General features: G+C 41.4%; 1 protein-coding gene across 3 annotated transcripts; it reads left to right on the forward strand.

Moving 5' to 3' along the window:
* The first annotated feature begins 875 nt into the window (after positions 1-875).
* Positions 876-23,529, forward strand: NUDT4 (nudix hydrolase 4). Of its 3 annotated transcripts, none has more exons than XM_052641271.1 (6): positions 876-1,313; positions 11,753-11,863; positions 12,697-12,741; positions 14,510-14,597; positions 14,803-14,996; positions 22,664-23,529. In XM_052641271.1, the coding sequence occupies exons 1-6, from the start codon at positions 1,215-1,217 to the stop codon at positions 22,793-22,795; spliced, it is 669 nt and encodes a 222-aa protein (XP_052497231.1). In that variant the 5' UTR covers positions 876-1,214; the 3' UTR covers positions 22,796-23,529. The 3 variants fall into 3 exon arrangements, with proteins under 3 accessions (XP_052497231.1, XP_052497232.1, XP_052497233.1); XM_052641272.1 differs by having other exon boundaries at positions 14,513-14,597; XM_052641273.1 differs by lacking the exon at positions 22,664-23,529 and having other exon boundaries at positions 14,513-14,597; positions 14,803-17,571.
* The last annotated feature ends 524 nt before the right edge of the window (positions 23,530-24,053 follow it).

Raw genomic sequence — 24,053 nt, forward strand, 5'->3', positions numbered from 1 at the left:
CATTAAGGTAGGTCTCCTGGCTCCTTATCCTGGCGCTTGTGAGAAAACACAAAAATCGTTTGTCCCAAGTCCCCGAGAGACTGAGCGCCCCTAGATAGCAGACATTCCATTCTATTTGGTGATGGCGGCCCCAACACCTGGCCATGTCTGTTACTTAGCAAGAGATACACTCAGAAGATATTAGCCGTAGCCAGCATTAATGAGTGCATTCTGGAAGGCGGGATAAAATGGGAGCCGTTATCCAGGGCTTCTAACAAACGTCTAAGCTTCAGTTGACTCTTGAAAGAATACAAGTGATGCTGCCTCCAACCAAAGATTAAAAAATAAAAAGGAAATGTGCTTTCTCCCTTCCCCTGCAAAACAAAAACAATAAAACGTCTTCATCAACGTCTTCACCTTTCCAGGCCTCACTCGTCCGCCCCACACTTGACGGGCGCTCTCTGGACGTCTACACAGTCACTACAGAGGCTGCCAGCGCAACGAGGCCTCCAGGCGTTTTCTGACCAGGAGCGATTTTGCCGAGGAGGTATGTGGTTAGGCCCCGCTCGTGGAGAGGCTATTTAAGGTCCTCGCAGGTAACATTACGAGACTTATAAACACTGGGGGAGACTTCTTTGCTTCTTTCCATTCGAGGGCACCTACCTAGAATGCCGGTTCTCCCGCGCTGGGGCGGAGCACCAGCCCGCCCGCCCCGCCGAAATCCTGCCGCCTGAAGGCTGAGGCCCCGCCCCCGGCGCCCCTCCCAAGTCGCAACGGTTCCCGGCGCGCAGGCGCGCAGGGCGGTGCGCCGAGGGGGGCGGGGCGTGCGCGGCCCCTTAAATACGGCGAAGGGGGCGGTGCGAAGCTGCCGCGGCGCTGCTGCCCAGTAGGCGCCAGTTCCTGCAACTGTCTCCTCGTGGCGCGAGCCTGGAGCCTCGCTTTCTCCGGCAGCGAAGGCGGCAGCAGGAGAGAGCGGAGGCGAGCGTGCGGCGGCCCCATGGAGAGCGGCGGACGCCGGGGCAGAGGCGGCGCTTCCACCCCGGTTCCCGGGCTCCAGTGACCGACGCTCGCGCTCTGCCCCGCGTCGGAGCGGTCGTCTGCTCCGGGACTGACCCGGCCTCGCTGCCCTTCCCCGCGCCGCCTCCTCGCTTCCCTGCGCCCCGACTCGCCCTCGACCCCACTGCCCGGCGGGGTGGCGGGGGCCGGGGCAGCAGCGGCAGCAAGAACCTTCCTCTATGATGAAGTTCAAGCCCAACCAGACGCGGACCTATGACCGCGAGGGCTTCAAGAAGCGGGCGGCGTGCCTCTGCTTCCGGAGCGAGCAGGAGGACGAGGTGAGGGCGGCCGGCGCGCTTGGTCCCCTCCGCTAGGGCGCCGGGGCGGGGTTGGTGTGGGAGTCCGCGCTGGCCGGGATAGGAGGTCTTTGCGCTTGCCCTTCCCTTTCTCCATCCCCTTCTCAGCAGACCCTCCGTCTAGCCTCAGGGCTGGAAGGGATTAGCCCCCTCCCACCTTCCCTCCCGCCCTCCCTCTCTCCTTCCTTCCTTTCTCTGGGTTGATTGTGGAAACAAAGGGGCTCACCCAGCCCTGCGCTCTCCCACGGGGTCGTGGTTAGGACTGGAGGCCGAGACGCCTCCTGGCCCCCTGGAGGGTCCCGGGCCGTCTTGCTCCCGCCTAGCGGGAGTCACCACTTTAACCTGCAAATGGAGCGTGAAACCAAATAAAACCTTGAGTGCTAACAGAGGGTAGAAATGGCGTGAATGTTGCAGCCCCAGCCCTTCTGCCTCTTGTTATATTTTCCTCTCCCCTGAAATAGCAGTTTGCGGCTTCAGATGAATGTAGGCATGATTATGGAATATCCAGACAGTCCCCGTGCTTTAGAAACCCATTCGGTCTGGTTCTATCAGTTCCACTTTTTGGTGGATCCTTTAGTTTACAAGCGCTTGGCGTATTTATACTGGATTAAAAAAAAAAAGCCTCCTCTTTTAAAGTTTTCTGACTATAGAATGATGGGTAGTGAAAAACGTGGAATCACCAGAAGGGAGAAGGTGGACTAGAGGTGGGCAAAGTTGCCATTTTCTGACGGTAATCTCTACCTTTGCATATTTATCAGAGCTTCTTTGGTATGTTTTTCTTGACATCTGGCGAGGAGCAGTCTTTCTTGTTCTAAGAGGAAGCAGCAGTCTTCTGGTTGATTCACTCATCAGCATTGGGTTGATAGTAAGGCCGTTGAGGTTTTTCTGGAGAACAGTTTATACTTACTTCTGTTTCGTTTATTTAATTTAAAAATGGTTTACTAGTTTTATTTTGCGTGGAGCAATAAAGTCGATTGGTAGCTGATGAAAATCTTGTAGCACTGGCACTTCTAAATGGTTAGACAGGAAAAGCATTAACATTGAGTTCTGTTTCCATATCCAATTATGTCCAATAAAATATTAAGCTAAAGCTGGAGGCAGGAATTTAATGGCTTCCTTATTGCTAGTCCCTGTAGTTAGGATGAGTATGACATAGTGTACTCTCAGTGGCTTATATTGTTATGCTAACAAAAATCAAAGTACCTCAGAATGGTGCTCTTCAAACTCTATTTTTTTAAAAGAAACCAAGCCTTTTAGTGTTGATCTCATGATCAGTTGAGGGTCTCTATTGGAATTTAAACTTAAATTCCAAAGGAGTTTTCTAGAGAAGTTGATGTTTTGGGGCTGGGCCTGTTTAGGAGAGCCAGAAAGTAGAGAATGGCTTTTAGCATTTACAAAGTCAACGGGCTTTTTAAGTGCATTCTGTTAAAAAGATTAGAAGGTCCTTGAGGGAAGGACCACGTTAGCACAAAGCAAACTTTAAATATAAAATAATACTTACCAGAAGTGATCAAGATAGGTCAAGAATCTTATCTGATTGGCTCACTATTGTATAATTATTTTCTTAGTTGAGTGCTTACTAGGTGCTGGGCACTGCCTGAAGACATTTAAGTTTGTTACATTTACTCCTCTTAACTGCAGCTTTATAGGTGAGGAGACAGTTGCAAATCAGAAGTACTTTGCCCAAATGAGGTAATTAGGAAATGGTAGAGTTGGAATTCAGCATCTGGTCCCTGCTGATGCTGGGCTCTGAGCACAGGGCTAGGCCCAGAGCAGTTGGGTGCACAAGGTTTGCTGAATGAGTGAGATCATCCAAGGCTGAGTTTGGAAGACTTTAAAGTAGTGACTTTGAAGTCTTGCCATAATGTGAACATGGAATTCAGGCTTTGTAAAAACGAAGGTTCCCAGGGGAAAATATGGGAAATGGGAGGAAATTGAAACGGCTTGTATTGTGTGAATGGTAAAGCAAGAGTCTGAGGAGAGCATCAGAAGTTGATCATAGCAGATAAATGAGTTGGTTTTCTGCTTTGAAATTGTTTCTACAGTAATAACGGAGAAGGCAATGGCACCCCACTCCAATACTCTTGCCTGCTACAGTAATAACGGAGAAGGCAATGGCACCCCACTCCAATACTCTTGCCTGGAAAATCCCATGGACGGAGGAGCCTGGAAGGCTGCAGTCCATGGGGTCGCTGAGGGTCGGACACGACTGAGCGACTTCACTTTCACTTTTCACTTTGATGCATTGGAGAAGGAGATGGCAACCCACTCCAGTGTTCTTGCCTGGAGAATCCCAGGGACGGGGGAGCCTGGTGGGCTGTCGTCTATGGGGTCGCACAGAGTCGGACACGACTGAAGCAACTTAGCAGTAGCGGCTACTGTAATAAATGCTAGATTCCTAGCCTCTAGTGGAATCAAGAAACTAGTGCCATTATAAAATAAAGAGCAAGATTTGAAGAATTTATTAGATAAGCTTATTACGTAAAACTTTGTAAATGTGATAACCCGGAGGTTGTGAAACCAAGTCAATCAGTTTGTTAGAGAATATCCTCTGAGGGAAGGCTCTGGAATTCTTTAAATAATGCACAGCCAACTTTAACGTCTGGTTTAGATCTTCAGGATCTTCGTTTCTGTTGTTGTGTTTATAGAGTTTAAAGTGAAGTAAAATAGTAATTGCTTTTTGACCCTCAAGCTGTGCAGTGTTCCAGTCTGGCTCTGTACTTAAAGGGGTTCTAAGTAGACTTTAGAATAGGTTTTTGTAGGACGGAAAGGTGGTCTCACAGCAGTTTTTATTCTTTGGGGTGTGGTTTTATGTATTTTCCCATTGCATCTCTTTCTTCCCTGTGAGGTAGATAATAAACATTAGCATCTGTAAAGGAAGAAATTAGGCAATGGAAGTAACTTGTCTCAAGGTCACAGAAGCTGACAGATCATTTTGAGCCTAGGCCCTTTATTTCTAAATCTCTTGTTCATTTGATCCTCTCCAACTAGTTATTTCTATAGGGAACCACCCTTTTGACAGTTGGGCTTCCAGTCAAGGCAACAAATAAGTATTCTATAGAGGAGCTGGGATCTCTGCCTTTGCTGTGAAAGTGGACAGTACATTCACGAAAGGAAACCTGAAATGGATTCCATTGAATGTATTTGCATATATGATGGTTGGAACCAGGTTGCAAGATGAGAAGTGTCGGCTCCTAAGGAACATGCTCTGTATAGCAGGAGGTTAGACAGATGACTGATATGAAAAGAAAAAAAGTCATATCCGACAGTTTGCAACCCCATGGATGGTAGCCCTCCAGGCTCCACAAAAAATTCTCCAGGCAAGAGTACTGGAGTGGGATGCTGCTATTCCCTTTTCCAGGGGATCTTCCAGACCCAGGGATCGAACCCGGGTCTCTTGCATTGCAGGCAGACTCATTACCCTCTGACCCATCAGGGAAGCCCATAAAAGGCAGTAAAGTGCTGGTGAAGTACTGTCGGGCTTCCCATCTGGTGCTAGCAGTAAAGAACCCACCTGCCAGTGCAGGGGACAAAAGAGACATGGATTAGATCCTTGGGTCAGGAATATCCACTGGAGTAGGAAAGGGCAAAATCAGTATTCTAGTATTCTTATATTACTAGTACTCTAGTATTTTTGCCTGGAGAATCCCATGAACAGAGGAGCCCAGAGCACTACAGTCCAGAGTCGCAAAGAGTCAGACATGACTGAGCGACTTAGCATGCAGGCAAAAGTACCATGAGGAGCTCCAGAGTTAAGATCCAGCATGAGTCATTTGGAGTTGGATTTCAGTGAGTGGGTAAGGAAGGACCAAACATCATAAACAGCAAGACTTGGGGCTGTGGTCTAATTGAACTGTAGCTTAGGAGAACAGAGAAAAAATAGTGGCTGAAAAACGAAGAGCACCTTCAGTGTAAGATTAAGGAGTTGCTTGCTGTATTTCAGTTTTAGATTTATTCAAGTTTGGGGATTATCTGGCAGCAAAATAGGATAGAATTCTAAAGAGAGAAACAGAAATGACTTGATCCTGGGTGGAATCCAGGCACAGTTGCAAGTGAGAAACATACAGTCTTAAGAACTCGCATTTGGACTTTTTGCTGTAATTGGCTTGTAAGCTCGCTGAGCCAGTAGCCTTGAAACCTGTGGAACTCTAAACCAGAGCTCTAATAAACAAAAACTAAGCCGTCCCTGTAGCTCAGGTGGTAAAGAATCTGTCTGCAATGCAGGAGACCCGGTTACATCCTCGTCAGGAAGATCCGCTGGAGAAGGGTGTAGTAAATAACTCGAGTATTCTTCCTTGGAGAATCCCACGGACAGAGGAGCCTGACAGGCTGTAGTCCATGGGGTTGCAAAGAGTTGGACACAATTGAGCAACTAACACTACTACTAAGAAATATTATGGCCTCTCTCTACTAGTACTTTAACCCCTAGAATCAATAAGCCTTTTCAGACATGTATCAAGAGCGTTGAGTCCTTGAATGTTCTTACTTCAAATGGAAACCACTTTCATCAGAATTAACTATCCAAAGGTGGCCTTTTCTAACTGCCGGGAGATGTCACCAGCCTCCTTCATCTGTGCCTGCAGCTTTCTTAGACCTAGAGAAGGGCTGCTTAGCCTACCCAGTCAGCCACTTCTTCAAGGGAAGGCCCTCATGTATGATTTGCATCTGTATTTATTCTTACGGATTTTGGTGTATCACCAAGGCTTTCTCCAATTTTGTGAAAGTTTATCCCATCCCCAGTGGAAAGTTTATCCCACTTCAGAACATTAACATGCTGGGAGAAAAAAGTCATGGTCAACACAGCTTACCATTATCTACCAATCCATATAATCTGGGTTAAATACATTTTCACAGAATGTGTCTTTATTTCTGATCTTACAGCACTCTGCCTCTGTAGCCCAAAAAGTAGTACTAGTTTGTGAGTAATAGAACTTCGTAGTGGCTAGTGGATATATTAACTATTATTGTAACTTACTACCTTTTAAAATGTATATGTGTGTAGTGGGTGTTCCTAATATACTGCTGCCCTAATTTTGGCCAAATGCCTATAAAACTGTTAAGTACAGTAGAGATAGTTTTAACCATTCGTGTTCTTGTTTGTGATAATGTGGGAAAGAAAGACCAACAACCCCAAAACAGCTTCTAAATATACAGATACAATTTTGCAAAATAAAATTCTTTATTCTTATATTTAGGGATCACTTAAGGGGTTCTCTGAATAGCTTTGTGTTTTCTGAGAAAGATGTGGTAATTTATAGTGACTACTTGTTCACTTCCCTGGTGGCTCAGATGGTAAAGAATCCGCCTGCAATGTGGGAGACTTGAGTTCCATCCCTGTGTTGGGAAGATCCCCTGGAAAAAGGAACAGCTTCCACTCCAGTATTCTGGTCTGGAGAATTCCATGGACAGAGGAGCCTGGTATGCTAGAGTCCATGGGATCGCAAAGAGTCGGACAGGATTGAGCAGCTTTCACTTTCGCTTGTTCCTGGAGGCAGGCTGTGACCAAGAGCCATCGTAAGGGTAAAAGCTGAACCACAGGGCAATTTGGGGCCCCTTGGTGTAGGGAACCAACAGTCCATGTACCTCCCACCTCTGAGGGCATGGCTGTATTAGGTAGACATCGAACAGCATATCCTAGTTTACACGCTTTTACACATCCCTCAGTGAGGAGGACTTGGGTGATATAGAGTAATATTATAGAATATTATTGGAATATTATTCCAATTCACAGACAAACCTTTGTCCAGCAAGATTCAGGGCTGGTTCCAAGTTGGTTATCACTATACTGTTGCTACTAAAAGTGAGAGATACCTCTGTTCCAAATCTTGAAACATTGGGTATCTAAGAAAAACACATATGAAAAATAACTTCTCAACAGTGCCAAGTGAATAGTATTTTATTCTGATAATTGACCAATACATGAAAAGAGGGATAAGATCTGATAGTGTAGTGGGAGGAATGCTGATATGAAGGTGGCCAGGTCGAATTGGGGAAGAAGTGTCTTCACTTTTCACCACTCTAATGCCATTGGCGTTAGGGTTTGAGTGTGATTCAAATCTAATCCTGCAACTTGGTGGGTTGACTAGCCTCCTTTTTATAAATCTTTCCTCTGGTCTCAGCTCTGGCTTATCTGGAAAGTTAAGTGTCAGCTTTCGTCTTTATCATCTTGTCCGACGCACAAAATCTAATAGGTCTAGAAAAGTAGTTGAAAGAGAATTTAAAACCTATGAATGACCATGTATGGACCTGTCAGCTGTTAGTGTATCCTCTTATTGAAAGAGTTTTTGTAACCTATCCTTTGTTACCTCAGTAATACCAATTATTTTAAAGCTTTGGTCATTTCTTCCATAAATAACAGTAATATTGGGGTTGGAAGGAAAGCTATGACAAACCTAGACAGCATATTAAAAAGCAGAGGCATCATTTTGCCGACAAAGGTCCATATAGTTAAAGCTGTGCTTTTTCCAGTGGTCATGTACACATGTGAAATTCAGACCATAAAGAAGGCTGAGTGCCGAAGAATTGATGCTTTCAAACTGTGGTTCTGGAGAAGATACTGGAGAGTCTCTTGGACTGCAGGGAGATCAAACCAGTCAATCCTAAAGGAAACCAACCCTGAATATTCACTGGAAGAACTGATGCTGAAGCTCCAATACTTTGTCCACCTGATGTGAAGAGCGCATTAGAAAAGACTCTGATAATGGGAAAGATTGAAAGCAAAATGAGAAGGGGGCAGCAGAGGATGAGATGGGTAGATAGCATCACTGACTCAATGGACATGAATTTGAGCAAACTGGGAGATAGTGGAGGACAGAGGAGCCTGGTGTTCTGCAGTCTCTGGGGTTGCAAAGAGTCAGACATGATTTAGCAACTGAACAACAACAAATACTGACCAAAAATATTTTGTTTGGATTTTTACAAAAATCTGAAAGAACTTTTCTCCCAACCTAATACATAAATATATTCATTCACATATATATATTTAGTGGCAAGTATCAATAGACTTACCTCATAGCAGCTGCACACCTTTTGTCTTGCACAACTTCCAGCAAATTTCACCACTTTCAGATTTTGCATCACAGACATCTAAGAACCAACCTAGGATTGTGAAGCCAGTAAAATTATGAATACTTTTTAGCTGTCTGAGAGTAGAAAGAAGTCTGTAAAGGTTAATGCAGCTGGAGTGAAGTCGTGAGGGAAGTCGCTCAGTCGTGTCTGACTCTTTGTGACCCCGTGAACCCCACCAGGCTCCTCCGTCCTTGGGATTCTCCAGGCAAGAATACTGGAGTGGGTTGCCATTTCCTTCTCCAGGGGAACTTCCCGACCCAGGGATCGAACCGAGGTCTCCCGCATTGCAGGCAGACACTTTAACCTTTGAGCCACCAGGGATGTTCTAATGCAGCTATAGAATTTAAAAATTGTGATAAGCATTATTTTGAGACAAAAGTATGGATAGAGGTGGATAGTCTGAGAACCCTTCTCTCTAGAAGTTTTTGTTTTTAGTAACACCTTTCTTAGAGCATTAGTTTGCATCCTAAAGCTGCATTGTAGATCTAGTACACTGGGGATGTTATAGAATGTTAAGATGGCTTTGCAGGAATTGAGAGGGAGATACTGAATAATAATATTCTGTGGTGTGGGTTTAGATTCTTCCAGTCTATAGTAGGGGTTTTAACTGTCCTTATCTCTGCTTATACTGTTTAGATTTCTTTTCTTAATCCCACCTACCCCCTTCCCCTACCACATAGCCTTGACCTCATCTGCACCCTCAGGTACTCAAGATGAGTAGGCAAGTACTTAATAACATACCAGTTTCCAAATCTGTACCATCACCAAAGCCTCATTATCAGATCTCTTAATCTAGTTGTTTAGATACTGATTATCTAAACATTTGGATGCTATACCTTAGGTATTACTCATTTTAAATTGATCATTTTTGGAAAGATACATTTGGAGTTAATGGCTTGATAAAATTTAATCACTTTAGAATGTCAAGGGACTCTTGCAGCACAATTTCTTGGTTTCTCAGCTAAATCATTTGGAAGAGAAGTTCAGTCATATGACAGTGATGTCCTGTAGATAAAGATTTGGTTTTAAATTGGAAGCTTAAGTGTTAATTCAGAAACAGACACAGACTGTTCTAATGGTTTTTCAAGATTATTAACCTTATGTAAATTAATTCTTAAAGACTGTTGTGGTCAAATAGGAACATATTAGTCATTGACCTAGATACATGACACTGAATTTCATTTTTTTTCAGAACTCAAACGTTATGAATATCGATGGTTTTGAAACTCCCTGTTTACTCAATGAAGATGTACTTTTCTGGTGGCTAGTTCCCTGCACCACCCTGTTCCATTATGAAGCTGATCAAGGAGGTTGCTTTTAGAGCATAGAATTAGGCAGTAAGAATTTTATCCAGATACTAGAAACCAGTTTATCCCTAACTCATGCCTAGGAACCAGGAAAAGAAGCTTCCAGCTCTGTGGTCAGAACTGGTGGTTACCATTTGCTTTTTCTATGATACAGGATATAACACTTTTGTACCTTAAACCTTTTTTGTTCTAATTTAAAAACATATTCATTTGCCAGTCTTGATATAGGGTCACAGCCTTTGAATACCATAGACAATTGGCAAGTATACTTTTTGAATAAAATCCAAAGGTGAAATCTGATTTGCAGTTCCACTTGGTATAAAGTAGGATTTTAACTTTCTAGATTTTAAAAGTTTCCTTCTTCTGGTCTTTTTTTTTTTTTTTTTAAGTAATCTTAGCCATACTTAATTTGATAGCAATTTTTAACAACCCATCTTTAATGAATTTTTGCAGAGCCTTTTTGATAACTACTTCCTGCCCTCATTTTATCATTAACGTTCAGTGATTACAAAAACAAGTGCAACTGGCAAAATCTGGGGAACAAGCTTGTCTTGACAGATGAATCCAACTCAGTTGGTGGGAAAGCAGAAGATCCAACTGTGATGGCCAACAGTACTCACAGTAGTGGGTACAGTGAGGCCCATTGTGCTTGGCCTACTCACGTGGGCTAGGATCTGAGGTATGTTATACTCCTTAACACTCAACAGTCTTGCAAGGCTAGTTACTTCTTTTTGCAGAGGAGGATGCTGTAACTAAGAAAGCTTAAATTTAAGGCTGTCTTACATTTCACTTTACCAAAATTTCTATGTTTGGACTTGGTGGTGCCCTCAATGTCAGCCATTTGGGTGCTCAGTCATGTCTGATTTCTTTGTGACTCCGTGGACTGTAGCCCACCAGGCTCCTCTGGCCATGGGATTTTCCCAATAAGAATATTGGAGTGGGTGGCCATTTCCTCCTCCAGGGGATCTTCCTGACCCAGAGAGCGAACCTGCATCTCCTGCATTGGCAGGTGGATTCTTTACCAGTGAGCCATCTGGGAAACCCCGTTAGTACTTTAGCTAAGGGTCTGGCAATTGTTAATTTACAGTGCTTTCTCTGGACGTGCCTCTGTTCTGCCTGTTATATACTCAGAGGAGTGATGTAGTAAAGTCCTGTCCAGATCAGAATTGAGAGAAACTGTGCTCAGGATTCTTGAGTGTTAGTCAGTCCACCACTATGTGGTGATGGTGTGTCTGTAGGCCAAGGCATGCTGCCGCTTTTCAGATCGAGGGGAGTTATGCATTTGAAGTTCTTCCCTCATCTCCCAACCCAGTTTTCTTGAGGTTTGGGGGAAAGGTGGGATTTGTAAACTGCTGTCAGCCTGGAAGTTTCCATTTGGGCAGATTGGGTTCTGGAGCTTACTCTTGTAGGTGAATCCTGGGCTGGCTATAAATTCCCAAGGGCCAGCCCTTTATCTGGCAGTAGGGACAAAGCTGGGCAGACAGTTGGCAGTGTCAGAAAACCAGAATCTGCACTGAGGATCAAGCTTTGCTGTCAGCTGATTATTTTCTGGAGAGAACTGTTTGCATTTGCTTAAAGGCAATATACTAAGGTAATTTTGCAGACATTTTTTCTGTTCAAGTTGGTCAAGACGCCTGCCTGTTACTTTCATAAACATCATTTGGTTATTTATCATAGTCTTTCCCCACCTCCGTCCTCTCAACTTGGGTGAACCTAACCTAGTGCACAAATTTTCACTTACAGGATGGATGTTTACTTCTTGTTTCAGATACTGTTAAAAAGTGAACTGGCAGGATACTACTCTGTATTAATACAGTATATGGGGTTTTTCGTTTGTTTTATAACTGTGTACACATTTCAAGCTTAATGCCGTTCTTGACCTGGATTTGCAGAGTTTCCTGTAAAGGACAAACAGTATTTTAGGTTTTGTGGGCCATACAGTTTCTGTTGAAATTGCCCAACTCTGCTGCTGTAGCATGAACAAATAAATGTGAATGTCCGTAGTACTTCTGGGGCTGGGGTTTACAGTTATGGTCGGGCTTGCAGGTCCTGTTGGTGAGCAGCAGTCGGTATCCAGACCAATGGATTGTCCCCGGAGGAGGAATGGAGCCTGAGGAAGAGCCTGATGGCGCTGCTGTGAGGGAGGTTTATGAAGAGGTAAGATGGAGAGTAGGGCATCCTGGGTAGGGTTCACAAACAAGGCAGTTTGCTAAGCACACCGAAGAAGAGGCATGAAGACAGGGAGGCCACACAGTGCTGTTTGGTTGTCTGATTCAACATTTTAAAGCACGTGACTACAGCTAGCACTTTGGTAAGCAGATTATTTTTTTCTACCTGGTAAAATAGTTAAAGATCAATGTGAAAATCCCCCAGAGCTGAATAACACAGTTATATAACAGTTAGTCTCATCAGTGATCAATATATAACATGATGGCCTTGCCCTAAAGCAAGGTTAGTGTTAACTGAGCAAAAATGTACAGAGAGAAAATTCATCATGTGCTACAATTCATTTTCAGACATACATATAGGAAGCCAGTCGCTTTCATTTTACTGGCTTTGTCTAAAAGTTCAGTAAAATGAGGGCACACACATGCACAGAAGCACACTTGGCCTGCTTGTCTTCTCACAACTGATAGGAGATGGAACTTACTTTTACTCAGGAGCAAAACAGCGTAGATCAAGGGCCATAAAAACTTCTTGAACAGCAGTTAGAGCATAATGAGAAGTGAGTGATAAGGCTCTCATTGGGTGTTGGTGTGTAATTGGAAAGGTTTTCTAGGGACGGGTCTTAAGGGATAAGCATTTTCAGAGAAAGCACATGCCAGTCTGTTAGTTTTCATTCTGGGTTTGTGGCACACACTGAAGTTCCAGTCTGTCACAGTACCAGGTAAAAGGAACAGGACTGTGCAGTGGAAGGGGAACAGAGAAAATAACTTGCACATAAATTCTGTTATGTAAAAATTTTATATTTCGTCTATTTTTTTTAATAGGCTGGAGTAAAAGGAAAATTGGGCAGACTCCTGGGCATATTTGAGGTGAGTTACAAAAGTAATCCTCATCTTGCTGATAGAATTAATGACTTCTTCCTTCCTAACAGGCCAGATAATCGGCAGCAGCCTGAACTAGATATTCCTCTGAAGCTACCAGTAGGCAAGGAAGTCATAAGGATTTAGGAGGGAGGGAAGTGGAAGCTGTTTGACTTTCATATACTATTACTACAATATTCTCCGTATCACCTAAGGGCTTAGGTCTCTCATGGATACTGCCTGGAAATGAACCCTTTGCCTTCAGCATGTAACACTGGATGATATGCCTAACGACTTTATCCTGAAAGGACACCGTGAGGATGCAAAACTCAGATGCACAGACTCGACACTAGGATAGACTTCTCTGCTATAATGTGTTACTACTTGAGGCAGAATGGAATTTGTGCAGAGGAAATTTGAAAGTGACAAGTATTCCATGGAAGGTGGGGAGAAATGAGGTCAGGTCATGAGACCCAAGCTGTTCTCAAATATATTTTCATACAAGATTCAGACCTAGATACATGGTATATCAGACACATTGTGATTTTTTTTTTTTCCAAGATACCCTTTAAGTGTTAGCTTAGTCCTGCTGATAGGACTATACATACAGTCCTTAAAGATTTTATCTTTTAGCCTTTCTCAGAAATCAGAAAAAATTCTGATTGTACAGCACCTGGTAAAATTGATGACTCCCAGAATACAGTAACTGTGGAAGAGTACAGTTCATAAGGTACTATAATTTTCCAGAATTCACCACTTGCCTTACCCAGTTAAATAGCACCATCTCCTGGTTAAACTGAAAAACACTGAGTCTTCTGTAACTGAGTAACCATGGTACACATTAGTGCATATGTGAATATGCTGACAAGATTTTTAAAGAAAACTTCTCATGTTTGTGTAACATGGGAAGGCAACAGTAATAAGTGCTTTATAATCACTATTTAAATTTCATAGAATCTGAACAGAAAATGGTAATCAGTGTACCTTTCCCTTTAGAAAAATATAAGGGAAAATTAGAATGTTCCTGCCTAGTCACCATGGTGATTTTGATTAGTTTGTGAACATAGCAAATAAGTGTATTGATTTTCCAGGCATAAAGGTAAGATGACAGATCCTTAAACATAATGTTTTAAGTGAGAGAGGCCTCTGTTTTATTCCCGTTCTCTTTCATTCCCAAAGACATAAGATAATGATTGAGTGAATTACTCGGGTGATTTGTGGTAAAAAAAAAAAAATTAGGGCAGTTGTCTGACGTCTTAGACTATAGCAAACAAGGTTACCTTTAGTCAAGGTGAAGATGAGCCCCTTCCTTCAAGGCCAACTTGTGTTTAATTTTGAACCTAGACACAAGGCTAGGTGGCAGTTTTAATAGGAGTAAAAACTGAGTTGGAGCATATAGGACATGGCATTCTAGAAATGGACTGTCCTCATACTATTCTCAACTTTTGCTGTGCGTAGTTCACCAGGAAGCTTTTACATGCTTAGGCCTCCTCTCAGACTAACTGAATCAGTGTCTCTTTAAAAAAAAAAAAGAAACAAACTGCATCCTGGGTGATGAAATAGATGGTCGAGGTTGAGAGGCCCTGGTCTAGGTTAGGAGGTCTGCTCATGTTTTGTCTTACATAAATGCACTCTGGTGCCGAGGGTTGTATGACTGAGTATACTTGCCTGTGTTGGCAAGAAAACTATGCTAATGTAGGCCACACTGAATTCTTCACTCGAAACATGTGCATGACTAGCTCTTGTAGATTAAAATGCTTTTCTTTTTATATTCAAGCAGAACCAAGACCGAAAGCACAGAACATACGTTTATGTTCTTACTGTCACTGAAATACTAGAAGACTGGGAAGATTCTGTCAATATAGGTAAATTCCCTTTCCTTTTGCTATCTGAATTCTTTAAATTCACACTACATGTGTATTTTCAGTTTGCATCTTAAATTAGTTTCTGGCTGCTTTTTAGAGAAGATCAATATACATCTCCCAGTTTGAGTTATCTTACAATTGTAAGTTAACTTCATTTATTTTTATTATATATTTATTTATTTTTATTTCATTTGGTGTTTTTTAGGAAGGAAGAGAGAGTGGTTCAAAGTAGAAGATGCCATCAAAGTGCTCCAGTGCCACAAGCCTGTACATGCAGAGTATCTGGAAAAACTAAAGCTGGGTTGTTCTCCCACCAATGGAAACTCTACAGTCCCTTCCCTTCCAGACAGTAACACCTTGTTTGTAACTGCTGCACAGACCTCTGGGCTGCCGTCTAGTGTAAGATAAGAGAGAATTGGAAAGACCTCTTCCACCCTGTGCAGTCTTGTGGGCAGAGGCTTCTTTATTATCCTTCACAAACATCTGAATGACGCTTGCAAACTGTCTGAATTTGCCATGCAGGATTTTCAAACAATTTGCATGTTTTTCAGATGCTTTCAAATCTTCTTTAAAAAAAAAAAAAAAAAAGATAGTGTAAAATATTTTAATAAGCCAAAGCCATGTGGAATTTTTTTTAGATGCCTTAACTGTACCCCCCTTACTCCAGTCCACCCACCCACCTTGTTATTTTGGTTGGCATTTTCACAGCATTTTTTTTTTCAGTTTGTCCATTTGCTATCCATCTGTGGGTTTTGTCACATCAGCTTATTTGTGGGTACGTATTCCCCCCTCAAATTGTTTTAACAAAGCACACACACACACAGACAAAATCATTTTCACGTATTCAACAAATCCTTCTGTTGTGGGAATTTATGACAATAATTCTTGATATTAAAGCAGTCCATCAACCCAAAAACTTGTTTCATAGGATCACAATTTTAATTCATAGATCCCAGATTTGGACTGTTTTTTCTATATGACCCTATTTTCAGGAATTTGTCAACTAGTGTCAATTTTCCCAAGTGGTATTACATCACCTGATATGGCCAATTCCCATAAAGGGACTCAACAGTCACTTTAAGACAAAGTTTAACTCTATAGAGCTAGTGATTGTTAGGCAGGTACTATAAGCAAATTGCATGTAGTAGATAACATCTTATCATGAAAACTGTACTCCTAGAATTTGCGTTAACATGCTCCATGGCCAGTTCCCTTTATCCATACTCTCTCTTCACACAGAATACATGAGAACTATACGTCCCTCAATGTAAACTAATTTTAAAAACATTTTGTTTTCTAATTTAATGACATCGGTTAAACTTGCTGGTAAAGGCCAGTCGGTGCTGACTGCATCACAGTTGAGTGAAATGGCCTTCTCGTTCAGCTGTTACAGATGTAGATTGTTAAGGCACCTTAGAACATCTCATCTTTTATAGCTGGTCAGTAGGTATTATATAACTAAATACTGGGGCTCTGGAACATACCTGGACTAAGAATTTGTCTTACACTTGTCTTTATATTCACTTAAATCCAAGAATCCCATCTAACAGAAACACATGAATACCTTGTCTGTACTTTGCTGACCAAGCAAGAAATGAGGTGGGGCAAAGTGAAAGATGATTCTATATGTAAACATCATAACTGGTGAATATAAAGTAGAAAGTAAGCATAGTTACACATTTGTTCTCTAAATTGTCAACCTTTAAAACATAATTGCTGCTAAAAATAGAATACTGTTACACTTAAGGAAAATTGGTGCCACTGTTTTGAAAATGAGATCTTGTGCCATAAATGCAGCTGAACTAAATATAAATATTAGTTCACAAATGAATGCTGTCAAAGGAATGAGTAAAGTAAAAAAACTTAACCAATGACATTTCATCCTAAATTATGTAATGTGATCAAACATGATCATCCAGAATTTTTATATTTTTCTTTGTACAGAGGTTATGTATTCTGGGTGGGTTTTTTTTGTTCTTTTTTTTTTAAAGGAAACATCTTAAATCCCACAGATTGACACTTTGTAGTTTTTTCTCAGTAATCTCTGAAGTTTCTTTAAATTATATACTTAACACAGCAGAGAGAACTGGATTGTTTTTGTATATAAGACTTGTGTCCACCTGAAATGTCAGAAGTACTGGGGGAGGGAGGCTGGGTATCTTGTATATGATATTATTAGAGGTAATAATGCATGAACTTATTTTATAAACTCTTGGACTATGTATTTGACATGTAAAATATGTACAGTATTAATGTCAGCCATTTCTTAAAAGTGAGCCTATAAATATTGTTGTATAATTTTCTTTGGTCAGAAACATTTGGAGTAAGTAGAACCACTGGGTCAGGATTTTCTTCAGTGCTGTTTAGCAAACCACCTGTCTTTAGTCTGTGCAACTAGGAAAAATTTGTATAATGCATCAAAATACTTCAGTTGTCACACTTTAAATTTCACACTTCACTATTCTTTTGGAACCCAGCCTAGCAAAATTTCCTAGAGGAAAGGCCCTAAAGAGACTTATTTCTGTTAAGAGAAAAAGCTGACTTCTGCAGACTCAAGAGCTGAACCTACTGCAGATAACAAATAGTGTCTACTAGCTCAACTCTTCAGAGCTTACAGAGTGCTGGGGCTGTCACTTGTGCTTTCTGTGGGGTAGCAGGATAAATTTGGGCAGCTAGAATTTTCAGTTCATTGTGCCTCCTAATTAAAGAAGTTTATAAAGTAACTTGTAGACACAGAGTAGCAACTGGCTTGCATGTTTGTTGCTGGGTTGTTGGTTTTTTTTTGTAAACTGGTGAAATTTTTCAACCAGGCATATGCCATTCAATTTTCTGTCAATCACACAGAACTGAAGGGGAAATGATTGTTGTATACACTTTGCTTTGCATGGTCTCATTTGAGATAATTGGTGTAAGAATCTTGACTTTTTTTATATTTGGAAACATCAAATAAAAAACGGAAATGAATTTTTTTTAACACAGTTTAGCACTGTCAAAGTGAAAACTTGTCTGGCGTTGCACAGTAACAGCTTTACTCACTGTCTTCCCATTGACGGCCATATAATTTTCTGTTAGTCGTTTATTTATACACTTGCTTTTTATGATTCTTACTAGTGGAATTAACCAACATAAAAGGAAGGGCTCACCGGTAAGGTGTGGCCATCACTCTCCATTCTTACGTTTTCCATCTTATACAGGACATCAGTCATGCCACTGTGGTTGTCTTATTTATTGCTGTTCTCCTTTCCTAATGGAATTTGTGTTAAAGTAATTGTTAATTTTCAAGGGGCTTGGCTTATCCTGAGTACTTTGGTGTACTGTGTTGCAGATACTTTCTACACTATGGTCACGTTAATTATTACAGCTGTTTTAAAAAGGTGACGGGTGAGGCCATTTACCCAAAATAATTGTTTACGTAAGATGAACTTTAGAATCCTCACATAAAAGTTCTACTCAGATCTCATTTGGTTTTGATTAAGATTGTTGAATTGGGAAAGAAAAAGCCTGGCATTTTCTAATGTCTTCACATTGGAATGCAAGAATCTCCTATAGATCTCTTACATAGAACTAGTTAGTTGAGTTTATTAAAGTATGATTTGTGACAGATATGTTACAGCTGGAATGTTGTAGCTGACTGTCCTCAAATGAAGCTTCCATCCAGTACAGTCCCTCGTTTCCTAAATTCTTAATGCAGCATTCACCGTTAGCTGCACAATGGTCAGCATTTGCTTTATGCCCAGCGTTAGTGCAACAGCATAGAAAAGTTTCTACCCTCAAGGAGCTTATATTCTAGTGAGGCACAGAGATGAGTTATTTATACATCAGAAAATGTCCTGGAAGATGTAAGCTCTATTTTTTAAGACATGTACCATTTTCAAAAACAGAATCTTTATTTGAAAATGTGATTCCCCATCAAATACTCTCATACATTTTATATGGAACTGTAGGACAAAACTCAGGTTGAAAAGTGATCTCATCCCTGGTGCTGCTCCTCTCCTTACTTTTAGTACCTTCCTGACTAAATTCCCTTGCGGCTCAGCTGGTGGAGTCCGCCTACAATGTGGGAGACCTGGGTTTGATCCCTGAGTCGGCAAGGTCCCCTGGAGAAGGGAAAGGCAGCCCACTCCAGTATTATGTAATTCCATGGTCTGTAGAGCCCATGGGTTCGCAGAGTCAGACACAACTAAGCAACTTCCACTTTTACTTGACTAGTTCCCTTAGCTAAATTCCAGCAGTAAGATGGGAAGGCCCCAAGTGCTATCTTGGCACTGCATTATGGCAAAGACCCTAATTTACTCAGAAACAGTCTTCTATTTCTCTACTTTGATGTGATTTCAACTGATTATGATCCTAAAAGTTACTCTTCCCAATATGTGGAGTACTACCCTCTGGACATCACGTTATCTGGTTCTAAACACTAGTGCCAGACATAGTACTGTAAATCTTCCTGCTTTTCTCAATTTTTACTCAAATTCATTCCATAGTCCATGAAATAAATACTTTATTTGGCTATTACTGTAAAACAAGAGGTATGTGGTAATTAAACATACCTTTTGATCAAGTTACTACACCAGGAATCTCATCTCTAGGAATGCAGACACAAATGTACCTACCAAGGTAAGGGAACCAAACTGGTGAGGCATGGAAATAAAATGCCCAGGCCCAAAGGCGTGATGGTTAACTAGGAATGTGTCCACATGGTGGAATATTATACAGACATAAAAACGGTATTTAGGTTAAAGATGCCAGAATAAACTGGTATGGCAATGTAGTACCACTATTAAATTTTTAAATGCAGGCCTCCCTGGTGGCTCAGTGGTGAAGAATCCACCTGCCAGTGCAGGAGACACAGGTTTGATCCCTGATCCAGGAAGTTCCCCACATGCCATGGAGCAGCTAAGTGCACGTATAGTCATTGAACCAGTGCTTTAGAGCCTGGGGGCTGCAACTTCTGAAGCCCACATGCCATAAAGACTGTGCTCAGCAACATGAAAAGCCACCACAATGATGGCCCATGCTCTCCCCAGTTAGAAAGTCTGTGTATCAACAAAGGCCTGACACAGCCAAAAATTTAAAAAAAAAGAACCGCATATAACTCACCTACTTCTGGGAACCTAGTCAACAAAAATGCTTCAAGTTGCACAATCAAAATATGGTCAAAGGTGTGTACTGCATTATTTATAAAACTCACATCAACTTAAATGTACAAATTGGGTGGGGTTGTTAGTCATCTATTTGATAGATAGCAAAGAAATGTGCTGCCAGAGATGGAGTTCCTTTCAGTAACTGCTAATTGAAAAACACTACACGGAATTTCCTGTTAAAGGTCACTTTTAAAGAAGCCTGTACAGATTTTTAAAATCAAATCCTGTATAATTTTGAACATTCTGAGTTCAATGTTCATTCCTGTCAACATTGAGAAATTTGGCATGAAAATATATCACAAATGAAAAAATCAGGGCTTGATAAATGCCCAATCTGTATAACTTGTCAAAGTACGTTAATATCAAAGCAGAAAAATGAAACCTGCACAAATCATTCCTGTTACTGGAGTGACAGTTAACATATCACTTTAAAAAGGCTTCCCAGATGGAGCTGGTGGTGAAGAACCTGCCTGCCAATGCAGGAGACCTAAGAGATGCAGGTTCACTCCCCGGGTTGGGAAGATCCCCTGGTGGAAGAAATGGCAAACCACCCAGTATTCTTGCCTGGAGAATCCCTATGGACAGAGGAGCCTGTCGGGCTATGGTCCACGGGGTCACAAAGAGCTGGACACGACTGAAGCAACTTAATGTGCACACATCACTTTTTAAAAGGGGAGGGGGAGACATATCTTGCTTTTAACACAAGAGCAAGTAATCAGTCACTGTCAAGTAGGTAGGGGTTAACTCAGCCTGGTGCCCGCGTGCTCGGTCGTGTCTGACTTTGTGACCCTATGGACTAGCTCGCCAGGCTCCTCTGTCCATGGAATTTTCCAGGCAAGAAGCAAGAATACTGGAGTGGGTTGCCATTACCTTCTCCTACAAGCCAAATGGAGACCCCAGCCTGTTTTTGTATATTCCACAAACTTGGAATGCTTTTCACATTTTCAGTAGTTGGGGAAAAAATACTCTGACATGAAAACTGAAGTTTTGTCAGAGCAAAGAACAGCATGCCCATTTGTTTATAACTGTCTTCTCACCACACTGGCAGAGCTGAGTAACTGAGACAGACCCATGGCCTGGAAAGCCCAAAATATTTACTGCTTCAGAATGAAAAACAAGGATTGCAACCATTTGGTCCTACTCCTTTGGTTACTCACAGTTCTAATACTTCCTGCCAAAATATAAGGAGAAGAGCACCAACTTGAAATCTAGTGCAACCAACCTATCACGTCTAAGCTGCCTGACAGATCTAAGCAAGTCTTCTTGAGTAGTCTACTCTTAGAACATAAACCAGTATACTTTGTGAACTTACTAGATTATAATGAAACTTAGAGAGCTATTGGAATTTACTAATGATACGCAAGTTCATGAAGTGTTCCATTTTTGAGAGATGGTTGGATGGCATCATCGACTCAATGGACATGACTTTGAGCAGACTACGGGAGATAGTGAAGGACAGGGAAGCCTGGCGTGCCTGGGGTCCATGGGGCCGCAAAGAGTTAGACGTGACTGAGACTGAACCACAACAATCTAGATCATGAACTATTTATTTCAATAGGAGTCACATGGTGGGTGATATGGATCAGGAATATATAAAATGGAAATGCGCTGGTTATTCTACAACAGGGAACCTGAGCTACCTATCAAGTCTCATATTTCTAAAGCTTTTTTGTCCCATAGGTAAAAGTGATTAGCAGAAAATGTTAAAGCTCATTAAAGAGCACCATGAAATAAACTAAGATCATGGGATTCAGTTGTTGCTCTGCTACAAGAGACAGTAAGGTCTAAATATCCAGGCACTTACCGTATGCTTCTCCAACCAATCAGAAACTACATAAAGTCCACAGATGCTCAGCTTGGTTATTAGCAAGTCTGCATTCATACAATTGAAATGCTACAACTGGCACATATCAAATTAAATCAGCTAACAGGAGCAAAGATGAATTGCCAGGAGGAGGAAGGACCCAGACTCTTCAGGTTGAGTTCTATTCTTAACAAGGAAAATTTTAGTCCAAATCCCAGTTTTGCAGCCAATGGGGAACTTGTCCAATTTGTAACATAAAGATGTAGCAAAACCAACTCTTGGAACAAATCCTCCTGATTTCCGACCTCAATGATAAAAAAAAAAAGGAAATTAATGCAGGGGGTGGAAGATATAGTTAAGGAAACAAAGTATCATCAGTCTGGGTGGTGGTGTACAGATTTTTATTCTTAGTATTCCAAGTTATTACATTCAACATGTTTTGTTTTTGTGATCATTGTCATTTAAAAATAACCCCCAATATAATTTCTTAAACTAAGCGCATGCTGCACGGTTAAATGAAATGTTGCCCCCAGTCCCAAAATACATTATTCTAATGAAATTACATTTTTTAAAATAGATTGTTGAATTAGCTGCCCTATAATCATGGTATTTTACCTTTTTCTTTTGGCCAGCTTTTATAGATAAGGCTGTATTTTTAAACCTTTGCAACTGCAACTAACAAAAAGTTGATGTGGCTAGAGTTAAGTAGCCAATTCCTATTATTCCCATACCATTTAGTTCCAAAACTGTGTTAATGTTTTACAGGATTTCCCACCCCATACTCTCCTTTACTAGTGCTAAACCATAGCACCTATGGTTTTTTAGGTATAGTGTTTATTTTTAAACGCTTCTGAAATTTTGTATTAAAGTATGTTCTTGGTCTACAGCATGGTTTAAGTTATACATATCTCAAATCTAAGATCTCATTAGGCAGCTTCTGAGCAGACCAACACTAACTAGCATGGAAGTAAATCACAGCAAAGGAGACGACAAAATTTAAAAATCACACGAAAAACATAAGGCTCCTATCAACCCCTCCAGATTTCAGAAAAGCTTTTGAATGGGCAGCTGATGTTCAAGAAGCCATTTATCAAAATACTCAGATTCTTCTCCTCTCCCAGGGCTCTGCACAAGCTGGTCTCCTGCCTGGAGGTACTGAATCCAGAAGCAGTCCCTCCCAAGCGCGTACGTCCCCTCTCCATCAGAGCTGCCACTGCTCTCTGTCCATGTGCCCCACCTGCGTCCCTCATTAGATGAGGAGGTCCACGAGGGAACATCCTGTACCAGCCCCATTCACCTCATCACCCCTGACAAACAGTAGTGCATCCATAAGCTAAGCAGTTACAAAGTCAAAGGCTTACCAGGGAAAAGGATTACAGAGAGGAGCAGGTGGGCTGGGAGGGGATTCTAACCGGCCTGAGAATCACTTAGTAGAAGAATGACAAGCTCATCTTAGGAAGGCAACTACTCAGCTCCTCCCAGCAGGTGCCTTGCATAAGGCAGGTCACGTCTTCCTGTTGTCAGAACTTTAGATCATTCAAGTTACCAGAATTAGAGATTCTCATGCGACTCTCACAATTTTTCTAAAATGTCAGCATTGAACTCAAAATGTTTTGACCAACCATGCCGTGTGGGCCAAAGAGAACAGGCCCCAAAGCCAGACATTGCCACCAGTTTTCACACTCTCTCCTGGCCTCTCCCAGAGCCTTTTAAAGTCTAAGAAAGCCCAGCCAGCACACTGGCTCTGGTTTCATCCCACTGGTTGGGGAAGCAAGTATTATCAAAACCATAAGGGCTCTTATCAAAATTACAAAGGAAAAAACCATGTTGCCGTGAAATTAGGAATTCACGTTTGTACTTCTATAACTCAAAAACTCAGTAGACATCAGAGTCCTATTTTAGATACATTTTTGTAGATCAATAGGTTTAAATCTGGAATTTTATAACTTATAAACCACCATGTCATACTAGCTATCATCTGAGCAATGCCACCTGCAATAAATAAAACTAATCTCTATTTAACTGCTTGAGTGTTCACTCATTTTGGCGCCAGTATGAGATTCAGTTCCCTTAGTTGTAAGACAACCTCTAAAGAGATCAACAATTGTTACAAATGACAACTGCTGTTAAGCTTTTAAATTTATATTTGGTTATGAACAATTTTACTCTGAATTAAACTAATATTTGTTTCCAAGCAACGCATTTATTGAAGGATACCAGTTACCAGTCATCAAAAACTTTTGTATGTTGAAAATGTCATTTTAATAGATATTCTTCATCTTACATAGGAGCACAATAAAATACACCACATTCTGAAGAAACTCCAGAAGGTATGAGAATAAGAGTGGGGAAAATTCAGATCGGCTACAATATCCATTACCTTAAACTGCAAGAGACAAAGGTTCCAACCCACAGGTTAACATTTACATACTTATTTATGACTGACTACATTAATGTCTTAAAATAACAAGACTCAGGCATTAGATATGGAAAGGTGGGAAAGAACAGCTT

This window comes from Budorcas taxicolor, chromosome 5 (assembly GCF_023091745.1).
Source record: "Budorcas taxicolor isolate Tak-1 chromosome 5, Takin1.1, whole genome shotgun sequence".
Taxonomy (NCBI): Eukaryota; Metazoa; Chordata; class Mammalia; order Artiodactyla; family Bovidae; genus Budorcas; species Budorcas taxicolor.

Excerpts from the sequence above, each read along its gene's own strand:
- NUDT4 (XM_052641271.1), top strand. The coding sequence starts at position 1,215 with ATGATGAAGTTCAAGCCCAACCAGACGCGGACCTATGACCGCGAGGGC. Across the intron at positions 11,864-12,696 it reads TGAGGGAGGTTTATGAAGAG|GCTGGAGTAAAAGGAAAATT; the intron begins GTAAGATGGAGA and ends TTTTTTTAATAG. Across the intron at positions 14,598-14,802 it reads GGAAGATTCTGTCAATATAG|GAAGGAAGAGAGAGTGGTTC; the intron begins GTAAATTCCCTT and ends GGTGTTTTTTAG.